This window comes from Oncorhynchus mykiss, chromosome 10 (assembly GCF_057628025.1).
Source record: "Oncorhynchus mykiss isolate SJ-2025 chromosome 10, ASM5762802v1, whole genome shotgun sequence".
NCBI lineage: Eukaryota > Metazoa > Chordata > Actinopteri > Salmoniformes > Salmonidae > Oncorhynchus > Oncorhynchus mykiss.
Window position 1 is genome coordinate 32442550 of NC_143031.1, and position 13537 is coordinate 32456086.

The window sequence follows — 13537 nt, forward strand, 5'->3', positions numbered from 1 at the left end:
GCCTGATTCAAATGAATCACAGTGGAAGCCTGGAGGAGGGCCAGCCATGTCACAGAGGAAGCCTGGAGGAGGGCCAGCCATGTCACAGAGGAAGCCTGGAGGAGGGCCAGCCATGTCACAGAGGAAGCCTGGAGGAGGGCCAGCCATGTCACAGAGGAAGCCTGGAGGAGGGCCAGCCATGTCACAGAGGAAGCCTGGAGGAGGGCCAGCCAAGTCACAGTGGAAGCCTGGGGGAGGGCCAGCCATGTCACAGAAGAAGCCTGGAGGAGGGCCAGCCATGTCACAGGGGAAGGCTGGAGGAGAGCCAGCCATTTCACAGTGGAAGCCTGGAGGAGGGCCAGCCATGTCACAGAGGAAGCCTGGAGGAGGGCCAGCCATGTCACAGAGGATAGACAGGCAGGCTGCTGATACTTGCAGAGAGAAAAACACGTTGATTTAAGACAGTCAAAAGCTGCTGCTATGGGAAAGAAAGGCAAAATAATGTTATTATTTCTTTCATTTTGTCCTTTATTATTTAAAAATACAGCACAAAAAAATACACGCACAAAAATAAAAACAGGTATGATCACACAATGTGCAAACAAACCACCAAATAAAAATCTTCATACAATATTAGTACACTAGTTTTAAAAGCTACAGTTAATACCATGTTAGTAGTACTTATTCGTTTTCTGAGTTGAGAGGGACTGTACAACATGACTACCTCCCTAATGGCTCTGTAGTTTGTCAGCAGTTGGGGGTCTACTAAAATACTATATTGGGGACAAATCCAGACAGTAAAGACACACACCAACACACAGTTCCCTGGGCTTCGAGAGAGCTGACAGGTTTTTCACTTCGGGGTAATGTATGGGGTGGGTTTCACTTTACTTCCTGTCTTGGATGTGGCTGCTGTCCCCATGTGTGAGGTTACACCTGCCACAACACGGAGAGGCGTAAGGACACAACTCCGAGAGGTCTTCACCGGTCTCCTCCACTTCATCCACCTCAAATCTACTACTTTCACCGGTCTCCTCCACTTCATCCACCTCAAATCTACTACTTTCACCGGTCTCCTCCACTTCATCCACCTCAAATCTACTACTTTCACCGGTCTCCTCCACTTCATCCACCTCAAATCTACTACTTTCACCGGTCTCCTCCACTTCATCCACCTCAAATCTACTACTTTCACCGGTCTCCTCCACTTCATCCACCTCAAATCTACTACTTTCACCGGTCTCCTCCACTTCATCCACCTCAAATCTACTACTTTCTATTTCATACACACAGAGTCTGTGTGTTTCATTCACCATACTAGTATACTATTTACAATGCATGCTATTGCTTCATCAGAATTAATACGCTAATGTGGATATTGAAACATGGCTGCAGTAGAATTCCAGTGGTGCCCATCTGAATTAACATTAGTGGGCTTTCACCCTCCACTGTTATTTACAAGACCCATCGATCATGTTTTAGATACACATTAACCAAGCAAAGCACGGCAGATCATCATCATACATACAGGGCATTAGAGGAAGTGTGGTGGGATTACTTCTAGAGATGGTGTAACTTTTACAGTATATTTACACATACAAACAAAGCCTTCATAAAAAAATAATAAAAAAAAAACTCAAATAATACATTTAAAACTAAAAAAGAAGTAACAACTGTGTGTCAACTGTTTTTGTTGTTGTTTTTTACATTGCTAATGTTCGAATATAGAGCTAATGTAAATTAAAAGAATCCATTTCGGATGGGGAATTAAAGCAACCAACCTCCACTCAGTTGATGTGGATTTACACAGGATCCAGAACCGTGAAAAGTGGACTAGTTGTCATGCCGATGTGGGTCTCGTACTACAGACATACTGCATGTTCTGTAGCCAACTATTGTGTCATGTATCATACAACGACAGCTGGCTACAAAACATACATGTACAGTGCATAGCAACGGTAGAAGACTAGAGCACAGCCTGGGTACACACACACACACACACACACACCTAGAGGCCTGTGGCTGTAACAGTATGTATGTGATACAAGTCAGTACAGACAAGGCACAAGAACACTGACGTGAATCACATAAACACTCCATCTGGGCTGAGCAGAAGCACTGACTGGGAGGGCTGTGAGTATGTGACAGAGTGAGAGAGCATGGGTGCATTATAGACACCCTGGAAAACACCTAACACCCGTGGCTCAGTATTCTAATATCTTCTTCTTCCCCTCAACACTCACTTCCTTCCATATATATCATGTAAATTACTATACTGTACATACTTCATTTATCCTTCATGAATAGAGGTGCATGAATGAACCACTAAACATTTTTGACTTCATAATGACCATTGAGAAAGTTGTTTCATCGAGATATTGAATCCTGAGTGTGCAGTTACTAATGTACCATTTTGTTCAGGGGTTTGATGGTTAAACACCAGAGCGGGTTAATAATACCATACAGTGTAGGGGATAGGGAAGGGGTGTCCTGGCGGGGTCAGAGGGGCAGGTGGCAGTCAAACACAATCAAATATGATTGTTCAGTGAACCTCACCCCGCACCTCCCAAAACACTGCCTGTTGTAGGAACTTGAGGGGTGGGCTGTAAACCCGGCAAAGAGACAATACACTAATCACAACATGTGGCGGTCTGAACTCCCCCTTCCGTGTCATTAGCCAACCCTGTCCACCCGTCCCCTCCAGACCAAGCTGGACATTTCAAAACGGTCAACTGTCGAAATAACCAGCTGACCCAATTTCTCTCAGGGCTGGCAAACATGGCCATGACATCAGCCACAGTCCAACCAGTGGAATGAACATCTTTAAAAAAGGTAACTACTTGACAAATCATTATTTTGAAAAGCAGAAGTCTAAAATTCCTTCAGTAACCCCTAATCTTGATATAAGCTGTGTGTTACAGAAGTGAATTGATCAAATGTCTGATCACTCCGTGAGTATTTCATCCAAAAAAAGTAGAGTAGAACTGTACATTTCCCAGAAACATACACGTCAAGCTGCAATACTCTACATGGTACACAACAGGCCAATCAGAGACCTTGGTCCGCTCTGAACACAACTCTCTATGCACAGGGCCGGCTAGATAAAAAACAAAAACATCATGCATTCAACTATGTACAAAGAAACCTGTGTGAATTGACCATTAAAATGTACCCAGCCTAGAATTCATAATTGTCATGTGTGAGAAAGTTCAGGAAGTAAAATTCATAAAAGCATCTGTTTTTTTGTCCACAGTAAATAGTTCATAGTGGGTGACATGGTACAATACTGCTTCTCTTTTCTCCTCAGTACAACACCACACCCAAACCTCCATAAAGCAGAGCAGATTGGGGGTCCCAGTTGGTGGTGAGTGGTAGAGGGTAAAATCTGGCTGCCCAGCACAGTCCCCCAGCCCAGCCACCCCACCTCTCTGGCTAGTGTCCCCCGATCTTTCCCTCCATCTTTCTGTTTCTTTCCACTACACAATGGAGCCGTCCCTGTTCTGGGCGGGGATCATGACGGCGATGGCGCCCATGCGGCTGAGGTTGGGGCCGGCCATCTTGCTGGCGACGGGTGGGGGCAGGGGTGCGTGGCTGGGGGGCCTCTCATACTCCTCCACGGAGGGGATTTTGTCGTACTGGGGCTTGAGGGCGTACTCGTGTAGGTTGGAGGGGGACATGGAGCCCAGGGAGGAGCGCTGGCTGCCCACGCTGGTGAAGGAGCGGGCCGTCGATACGCGGCTCTTCGGAGGGGGGACGTCCTCTCTGAAGGAGAGAAGGGGGGTGAGATGGTTATGTAAAAAACACAAGCTTTTTCACTCCCTTTCACATTCACTTGGGTTTGGATTTTCCCCCAGGGGTCCAGACAGAGAAAGAAAGTGAAAGATAATGGAGAGACACACAGAAAAACAGAGAGAGCGGGTGGGACAGACAGACAGAGAGGGTGGGACAGACAGACAGAGAGGGTGGGACAGACAGACAGAGAGGGTGGGACAGACAGACAGAGATGGTGGGACAGACAGAGAGGGTGGGACACACAGACAGAGAGGGTGGGACACACAGACAGAGAGGGTGGGACAGACAGACAGAGAGGGTGGGACAGACAGACAGAGAGGGTGGGACACACAGACAGAGAGGGTTAATAAGACAGAAACACAGAGAGAGTGTGGGACAGAAAGAGAGAGAAGGTGGGACAGACAGACAGAGAGAGGGTGGGACAGACAGACAGAGAGAGAGGGTGGGACAGACAGACAGAGAGAGAGGGTGGGACAGACAGACAGAGGGTGAATAAGACAGAAACACAGAGAGAGTGTGGGACAGAGAGAGTGTGGGACAGACAGAGTGGGTGGGACAGACAGACAAGGAGAGTGGGTGGGACAGACAGACAAGGAGAGTGGGTGGGACAGACAGACAAGGAGAGAGGGTGGGACAGACAGACAAGGAGAGAGGGTGGGACAGACAGACAAGGAGAGAGGGTGGGACAGACAGACAAGGGGTGGGACAGACAGACAAAGGGTGGGACAGACAGACAGAGGGTGGGACAGACAGACAGAGGGTGGGACAGAGACAGACAGAGAGGGTGGGACAGACACAGACAGAGAGGGTGGGACAGAGACAGACAGAGAGGGTGGGACAGAGACAGACAGAGAGGGTGGGACAGAGACAGACAGAGAGGGTGGGACAGACAAAGAGGGTGGGACAGAGAGAGGGTGGGACAGACAGACAGAGAGGGTGGGACAAACAGACAGAGAGGGTGAATATGACAAACACAGAAAGAGGGTGGGACAGAGAGGGTGGGTGGGACAGACAGAGAGAGAGAGGGTGGGACAGACAGAGAGAGAGAGAGAAGGTGGGACAGACAGAGGGTGGGACAGAGAGGGTGGGTGGGACAGACAGACAGACAGAGAGAGAGGGTGGGACAGACAGACAGAGAGAGAGGATGGGACAGAAAGACAGAGAGAGAGGGTGGGACAGAGACAGAGAGAGAGGGTGGGACAGACAGACAGAGAGAGAGGGTGGGACAGACAGACAGAGAGAGAGGGTGGGACAGACAGACAGAGAGAGAGTGTGGGACAGACAGACAGAGAGAGAGTGTGGGACAGACAGACAGAGAGAGAGTGTGGGACAGACAGACAGAGAGAGAGTGTGGGACAGACAGAGAGAGAGGGTGGGACAGACAGAGAGAGAGAGTGTGGGACAGACAGAGGGTGGGACAGACAGAGAGAGGGGGTGGGACAGACAGAGAGGGTGGGACAGACAGAGAGTGGGACAGAGAGAGAGTGTGGGACAGAGAGAGAGGGTGGGACAGAGAGAGAGGGTGGGACAGAGAGAGAGGGTGGGACAGACAGAGAGAGGGGGTGGGACAGCCAGACAGACAGACAGGGTGAATAAGACAGAAACACAGAGAGTGTGACAGAGACAGAGAGGGTGAATATGACAGAAACACAGAGAGAGGGTGGGACAGACAAAGAGAGAGAGGGTGGGACAGACAAAGAGAGAGAGAGGGTGGGACAGACAGAGAGAGAGAGGGTGGGACAGAGAGAGCGAGTGTGGGACAGAGAGAGCGAGTGTGGGACAGACAGACAGAGAGAGAGTGTGGGACAGACAGACAGAGAGAGAGTGTGGGACAGACAGAGAGGGTGGGACAGACAGAGAGGGTGAATAAGACAGTAACACAGAGAAAGGGTGGGACAGACAGAGAGGGTGGGACAGACAGACAGAGAGAGAGTGTGGGACAGACAGAGAGGGTGGGACAGACAGACAGAGAGAGAGGGTGAATAAGACAGAAACACAGACAGAGGGTGGGACAGACAGACAGAGGGTGGGACAGACAGACAGAGAGGGTGGGACAGACAGACAGAGAGGGTGGGACAGACAGACAGAGAGGGTGGGACAGACAGACAGAGAGGGTGGGACACACAGACAGAGAGGGTGGGACACACAGACAGAGAGGGTGGGACACACAGACAGAGAGGGTGGGACACACAGACAGAGAGGGTGGGACACACAGACAAAGAGGGTGGGACACAGACAAAGAGGGTGGGACAGAGAGAGGGTGAATAGGACAGAAACACAGAGAGGGTGGGATAGACAGAAACACAGAGAGAGGGTGGGACAGACAGAGAGGGTGGGACAGACAGACACAGAGAGAGGGTGAATAAGACAGAAACACAGAGAGTGTGTGGGACAGACAGACAGACAGAGAGGGTGAATAAGACAGAAACAGACAGAGGGGGACAGACAGAAAGAGAGAGGATGAACAAGACAGAAATAGACAGAGGGGGACAGACAGACAGAGAGGGTGAATAAGACAGAAACAGAGAGAGTGTAGGACAGACAGACAGAGAGGGTGGGACAGACAGAAAAAGAGGATGAAGGGAGAGAAAGAGACAGCGATGATAGCTAGAGGGGATGGAATGTAGTTTGAACTGTGCCAGCTCTGGTCAGCTACAGTAAGAATGAGGATTCTCAGCAGTGGTAACAGAGCAACCTTCATTCTGACCAACCCCCTTCAGCTCCCAGAGTAACACAATTCAAAACTAATAACCGGCAATAATCCATTAAAGAGCTCAATCAAACTGAGCCTGAGGGGCCCTTGGCTTTGAATATCTTAGTAAGTATGTGTGTGTATGCGCACAAGTGTTTTTCTGTGTGTGCAAGTGTGCATTCCTGTCTGTATGCGTGCCTCCGTGTGTGTGTGTGTTAGGGCTGGGTACCTAGACACAGTGCTCATTGGGCTAATCTTTTTTGTGCTCCACTGAGTTCCCAGGCAGATAGCCAGACAGTGTCCAGGCTGAAGCTAGCAGACCCAGAGACAGAGGGAGGGAGGCCCTGTGCTTTCTGGATGGAATACTGTGTCCAGGGGGGCTGGGCAGGACAGACAGGATCCACAGAACAAACAAAACCCCCAAACTGATTACCAAAGCCGTTTATTTTAGGAAGGGGAAAAAAGAACGCTGATGGGGTGACAACCTTTTTTCCGAGTGAGTGAGTGAGACTGGGCCAGGAGGAGCTGAGGCCAGAGAATGTTGGACGTTCACAATGACACATACCTACTGGCACAGTTTTCGTTGCTTTATCTCAGGCTGTAGCAGCCAAATAAACCACATACAGATAGTTAGATAATACATACTACACTGCTATATCAGTTTGATGCAGTATGTACCAGTGTCTGTTCAATGAAGTGCATTTGGGGGATCCTACACAGTTTTGATGGTGTAATAATGCGTTGCCCGTACCTGATCTCGTAGGAGATCTCCTTCTCGTACTTCTTCCTGTTGCGGGCGCGGCAGCAGCAGAAGAGGATGATGGCGATGATGATGAGGGCCAGCAGAACAGCGATGATGGCTCCAGCTATGATACCAGCAGTGTTGGGGGCTAGACCACACACAGAGAAAATCATTAAAAACACTCATCCTATACAATCCCACCATTTTGACTCTATACAGCCATACAGGTCTCAGCACAAATGCCCACCCGATTAAAATAATCACATAAAGGTGAATCAGGGGGCGTTGAGGGACTCACGGGGAGTGATGCCAAGCTGTAGAATACACTCCTCCATGCCCACGTGGTTCTTAGCTGTGCAGCGGTAGGTTCCCGAGGAGCTGGTGGACGCATTCCTTACATTCATGGTGCCTCCCACAGGGTCTACAGACAGAGGGGGAGGGGTTGACAGAAGCACGTTCAGGAAGCCAAAACTTTTCAGAGACCCTTCTGTCCATTTGGCAGTGAATAACCATTCTGTTTCAAAGCATCTGCTCCATCTGGGGATGGTAAAACCTGGCTTCCATAAATATGTCTTACCTAGCACGGCGGAGGCAGGCAGCAGTTTGTTGTCGCTGGTCTTCTCCCAGGTGTACTGCAGGGGGTTGGTCCCCTCACTGGATGTACACCTCAGGACCACATCCCTACCCTCCAGGGTGGGGCCGTCGGCAGAGCATCTGGGCTTGGACGGCCTCACTACCAGGAGAGAGGGGAGGGGGGGGGGGGGGGGGGGGAGAATAAGCTATTAGAGATGGCAGACATGGCGGAAAAGAGAAATTAGCTTGAAGCTACACAAACCATTCCTGATTTTCTATTGCACACCCCTCTGGGCAGGTTGCCACGCTGTGTGTGTGTCTCATAGCAGCAGTCATCAGCGTAATGAGAGCAGTAATCAGGGTCAGTGACACAGCTGCTGTCATTACAGGTGCTGTCACTCAAGATAATTACGATCAGAGCGTGACACACACACAAACGGTGGGGGTAGGGCATCTGCTGAAGCCAGACATAGTTTGTCTGTTGACAGGAGACGAGAATTCAAAAGCAAACACAACTCCAAATTGAAAGCAGACCAGATCCAGTGCAAGGCAAAAATGAACTGTCTGTCTGTCTGTCTGTCTGCCTGTCTGTCTGTCTGTCTGTCTGCCTGTCTGTCTGCCTGTCTGTCTGTCTGTCTGTCTGTCTGTCTGTCTGCCTGTCTGTCTGCCTGTCTGTCTGCCTGTCTGTCTGTTGGAGTGGTGGGGTGAGGTAGGGGGTACTATGCTAGGGATGGGAGGTGGGGTGAGGAAGGGGGTACTATGCTAGGGATGGGAGGTGGGGCGACGTAGGGGGTACTATGCTAGGGATGGGAGGTGTGGTGAGGAAGGGGGTACTATGCTAGGGATGGGAGGTGGGGCGACGTAAGGGGTACTATGCTAGGGATGGGAGGTGGGGCGACGTAGGGGGTACTATGCTAGGGATGGGAGGTGGGGTGAGGTAGGGGGTACTATGCTAGGGATGGGAGGTGGGGCGAGGTAGGGGGTACTATGCTAGGGATGGGAGGTGGGGCGAGGAAGGGGGTACTATGCTAGGGATGGGAGGTGGGGCGACGTAGGGGGTACTATGCTAGGGATGGGAGGTGGGGCGACGTAGGGGGTACTATGCTAGGGATGGGAGGTGGGGCGAGGAAGGGGGTACTATGCTAGGGATGGGAGGTGGGGTGAGGTAGGGGGTACTATGCTAGGGATGGGAGGTGGGGTGAGGTAGGGGGTACTATGCTAGGGATGGGAGGTGGGGTGAGGTAGGGGGTACTATGCTAGGGATGGGAGGTGGGGCGAGGAAGGGGGTACTATGCTAGGGATGGGAGGTGGGGCGACGTAGGGGGTACTATGCTAGGGATGGGAGGTGGGGCGAGGAAGGGGGCACTATGCTAGGGATGGGGGGTGAGGTAGGGGGTACTATGCTAGGGATGGGAGGTGGGGTGAGGTAGGGGGTACTATGCTAGGGATGGGAGGTGGGGTGAGGTAGGGGGTACTATGCTAGGGATGGGAGGTGGGGCGAGGAAGGGGGTACTATGCTAGAGATGGGAGGTGGGGTGAGGAAGGGGGTACTATGCTAGGGATGGGAGGTGGGGCGAGGAAGGGGGTACTATGCTAGGGATGGGAGGTGGGGCGAGGAAGGGGGTACTATGCTAGGGATGGGAGGTGGGGCGACGTAGGGGGTACTATGCTAGGGATGGGAGGTGGGGCGAGGAAGGGGGTACTATGCTAGGGATGGGAGGTGGGGCGACGTAGGGGGTACTATGCTAAGGATGGGAGGTGGGGCGACGTAGGGGGTACTATGCTAGGGATGGGAGGTGGGGTGAGGTAGGGGGTACTATGCTAGGGATGGGAGGTGGAGTGAGGTAGGGGGTACTATGCTAGGGATGGGAGGTGGGGTGAGGAAGGGGGTACTATGCTAGGGATGGGAGGTGGGGCGAGGAAGGGGGTACTATGCTAGGGATGGGAGGTGGGGCGACGTAGGGGGTACTATGTTAGGGATGGGAGGTGGGGTGAGGTAGGGGGTACTATGCTAGGGATGGGAGGTGGGGCGACGTAGGGGGTACTATGCTAGGGATGGGAGGTGTGGTGAGGAAGGGGGTACTATGCTAGGGATGGGAGGTGGGGCGACGTAGGGGGTACTATGCTAGGGATGGGAGGTGGGGCGACGTAGGGGGTACTATGCTAGGGATGGGAGGTGGGGTGAGGTAGGGGGTACTATGCTAGGGATGGGAGGTGGGGCGAGGAAGGGGGCACTATGCTAGGGATGGGGGGTGAGGTAGGGGGTACTATGCTAGGGATGGGAGGTGGGGTGAGGTAGGGGGTACTATGCTAGGGATGGGAGGTGGGGCGAGGAAGGGGGTACTATGCTAGAGATGGGAGGTGGGGTGAGGAAGGGGGTACTATGCTAGGGATGGGAGGTGGGGCGAGGAAGGGGGTACTATGCTAGGGATGGGAGGTGGGGCGAGGAAGGGGGTACTATGCTAGGGATGGGAGGTGGGGCGACGTAGGGGGTACTATGCTAGGGATGGGAGGTGGGGCGAGGAGGGGGTACTATGCTAGGGATGGGAGGTGGGGCGACGTAGGGGGTACTATGCTAGGGATGGGAGGTGGGGCGACGTAGGGGGTACTATGCTAGGGATGGGAGGTGGGGTGAGGTAGGGGGTACTATGCTAGGGATGGGAGGTGGAGTGAGGTAGGGGATACTATGCTAGGGATGGGAGGTGGGGTGAGGAAGGGGGTACTATGCTAGAGATGGGAGGTGGGGTGAGGAAGGGGGTACTATGCTAGGGATGGGAGGTGGGGCGAGAAAGGGGGTACTATGCTAGGGATGGGAGGTGGGGTAAGGTAGGGGGTACTATGCTAGGGATGGGAGGTGGGGTGAGGTAGGGGGTACTATGCTAGGGATGGGAGGTGGGGTGAGGAAGGGGGTACTATGCTAGGGATGGGAGGTGGGGTGAGGTAGGGGGTACTATGCTAGGGATGGGAGGTGGGGCGACGTAGGGGGTACTATGCTAGGGATGGGAGGTGGGGCGACGTAGGGGGTACTATGCTAGGGATGGGAGGTGGGGTGAGGTAGGGGGTACTATGCTAGGGATGGGAGGTGGGGTGAGGTAGGGGGTACTATGCTAGGGATGGGAGGTGGGGCGAGGAAGGGGGTACTATGCTAGGGATGGGAGGTGGGGCGACGTAGGGGGTACTATGCTAGGGATGGGAGGTGGGGCGAGGAAGGGGGCACTATGCTAGGGATGGGGGGTGAGGTAGGGGGTACTATGCTAGGGATGGGAGGTGGGGTGAGGTAGGGGGTACTATGCTAGGGATGGGAGGTGGGGTGAGGTAGGGGGTACTATGCTAGGGATGGGAGGTGGGGCGAGGAAGGGGGTACTATGCTAGGGATGGGAGGTGGGGCGAGGAAGGGGGTACTATGCTAGGGATGGGAGGTGGGGCGAGGAAGAGGGTACTATGCTAGGGATGGGAGGTGGGGCGACGTAGGGGGTACTATGCTAGGGATGGGAGGTGGGGCGACGTAGGGGGTACTATGCTAGGGATGGGAGGTGGGGTGAGGTAGGGGGTACTATGCTAGGGATGGGAGGTGGGGTGAGGAAGGGGGTACTATGCTAGGGATGGGAGGTGGGGCGAGGAAGGGGGTACTATGCTAGGGATGGGAGGTGGGGCGACGTAGGGGGTACTATGCTAGGGATGGGAGGTGGGGTGAGGTAGGGGGTACTATGCTAGGGATGGGAGGTGGGGCGACGTAGGGGGTACTATGCTAGGGATGGGAGGTGGGGTGAGGTAGGGGGTACTATGCTAGGGATGGGAGGTGGGGCGACGTAGGGGGTACTATGCTAGGGATGGGAGGTGGGGTGAGGTAGGGGGTACTATGCTAGGGCTGGGAGGTGGGGTGAGGAAGGGGGTACTATGCTAGGGATGGGAGGTGGGGCGAGGTAGGGGGTACTATGCTAGGGATGGGAGGTGGGGCGAGAAAGGGGGTACTATGCTAGGGATGGGAGGTGGGGTGAGGTAGGGGGTACTATGCTAGGGATGGGAGGTGGGGTGAGGTAGGGGGAACTATGCTAGGGATGGGAGGTGGGGTGAGGTAGGGGGTACTATGCTAGGGATGGGAGGTGGGGTGAGGTAGGGGGTACTATGCTAGGGATGGGAGGTGGGGTGGCATTTAGGAAGCCTAATTGGCGCTGTGTGTGTAGTCGTGTGTATGTGCGACTGTGAGTGTCTCTCCTTCTCTCGCTCTGTGTGTGTAGTCGTGTGTATGTGCGACTGAGTGTCTCTCCTTCTCTCTCTCTGTGTGTGTAGTCGTGTGTATGTGCGACTGTGAGTGTCTCTCCTTCTCTCTCTCTCTGTGTGTGTGTAGTCGTGTGTATGTGCGACTGAGTGTCTCTCCTTCTCTCTCTCTGTGTGTGTAGTCGTGTGTATGTGCGACTGTGAGTGTCTCTCCTTCTCTCTCTGTGTGTGTAGTCGTGTGTATGTGCGACTGAGTGTCTCTCCTCTCTGTGTGTGTAGTCGTGTGTATGTGCGACTGCCTCTCTTTCTCGCTCTCTCTCTCTGTGTGTAGTAGTGTGTATGTGCGACTGTGAGTGTCTCTCCTTCTCTCTCTCTGTGTGTGTGTAGTCGTGTGTATGTGCGACTGCCTCTCTTTTTCTCTCTCTCTGTGTGTCTGAGCGTTGTGCTGGAGCACTGACATGGTTTGGTAATGGTCGCTGTAACAACAAAGCCCGGCGAGAGGGGAGGACAGAACCATGTGGATTAACACCAGACGGCCCTGTGGGACACTACAGCACATAGTGCAGCGCCCAGCCCATCTAATCTAATAGGCAGGGGTCAGGACGGACAGAATGAGGGAGGGGAGGAATGAGAGAACAGAGAGAAATTAAACGAGTACTGATGGACGCTTGGAGGGATAACGGGGGCCAAGGCTGCTCGCTCTCCTGACTTGGAGGTCGGCTGTCCACATGCAGTGTGTGTGTCTTACAATGTAATACAGCAATGACATTTTGAATTCACATTAAAAGCTCAAAGTCAGCTTGACATATCAAGGGCTACATATAGCTCAACATGTAGATGTTCCTATTGGAAATTGGTAGAAGCTTCCTCAGAGCAGATTTTTATGTGTGATATGAGCAAGAGATGAGGTCAAAGGAAGAAGAAAGAGACTGGTCTTTAGAGAGATACTGTAGAGACTAGAGGGAGACCGTGATTGGTTGTGGTGGACTATATGGATGTGGTGTAATATGAAGGGCTAAGGATAAGGTGATTTATTGCTGTACTGGGCTACATTGAGACACACATAGGGTACAGTAGAGTATATATGGAGAAAGTGAGCGTGATACATTGAGACACAGATAGGGTACAGTAGAGTATATATGGAGAAAGTGAGCGTGATAGACCAGAGACGTAGTTATAAAGACCATGAGGGATCAGTTTGGAGAGGCCAGGGAGACTGAGAAAGATTGGCTGTTAAAGGCTGTAGTGAGGTCTAGGCAGTGCTGATTGGTTGTTTGGGATTCAGATCAGGGAACTTGAGAGAACGCGATTGGCTGTTAAAGAATGTAGTGACCTATGGGTAGAGCGATGGTGATACGTTGGTTGGGACTGAGGCCAAGGTGACAGAGTGAAAGTGAATGGCTGTTGAAGGTTGATGTGAAATCGAGGCAGAGATGGTGAATGGTTGATGTGAAGTCTAGGCAGAGATGGTGAATGGTTGATGTGAAGTCTAGGCAGAGATGGTGAATGGTTGATGTGAAGTCTAGGCAGAGATGGTGAAT

The 13537-nt window shown here is 52.6% G+C and overlaps 1 protein-coding gene across 1 annotated transcript in view; it reads right to left on the reverse strand.

The window, feature by feature from the left end:
- Window positions 1-489: 489 nt before the first annotated feature.
- LOC110533652 (coxsackievirus and adenovirus receptor homolog) overlaps window positions 490-13537 on the reverse strand; it is a 107094-nt gene continuing 94046 nt past the window's right edge. The window contains exons 4-7 of the mRNA XM_036990073.2: window positions 7783-7938; window positions 7504-7626; window positions 7215-7353; window positions 490-3741 (exon numbers count right to left, since the gene is read on the reverse strand). Coding sequence (XP_036845968.2) covers window positions 3456-3741; window positions 7215-7353; window positions 7504-7626; window positions 7783-7938 — 704 coding nt within the window. The 3' untranslated portion in view covers window positions 490-3455. The remainder of the gene's footprint in view (window positions 3742-7214; window positions 7354-7503; window positions 7627-7782; window positions 7939-13537) is intronic.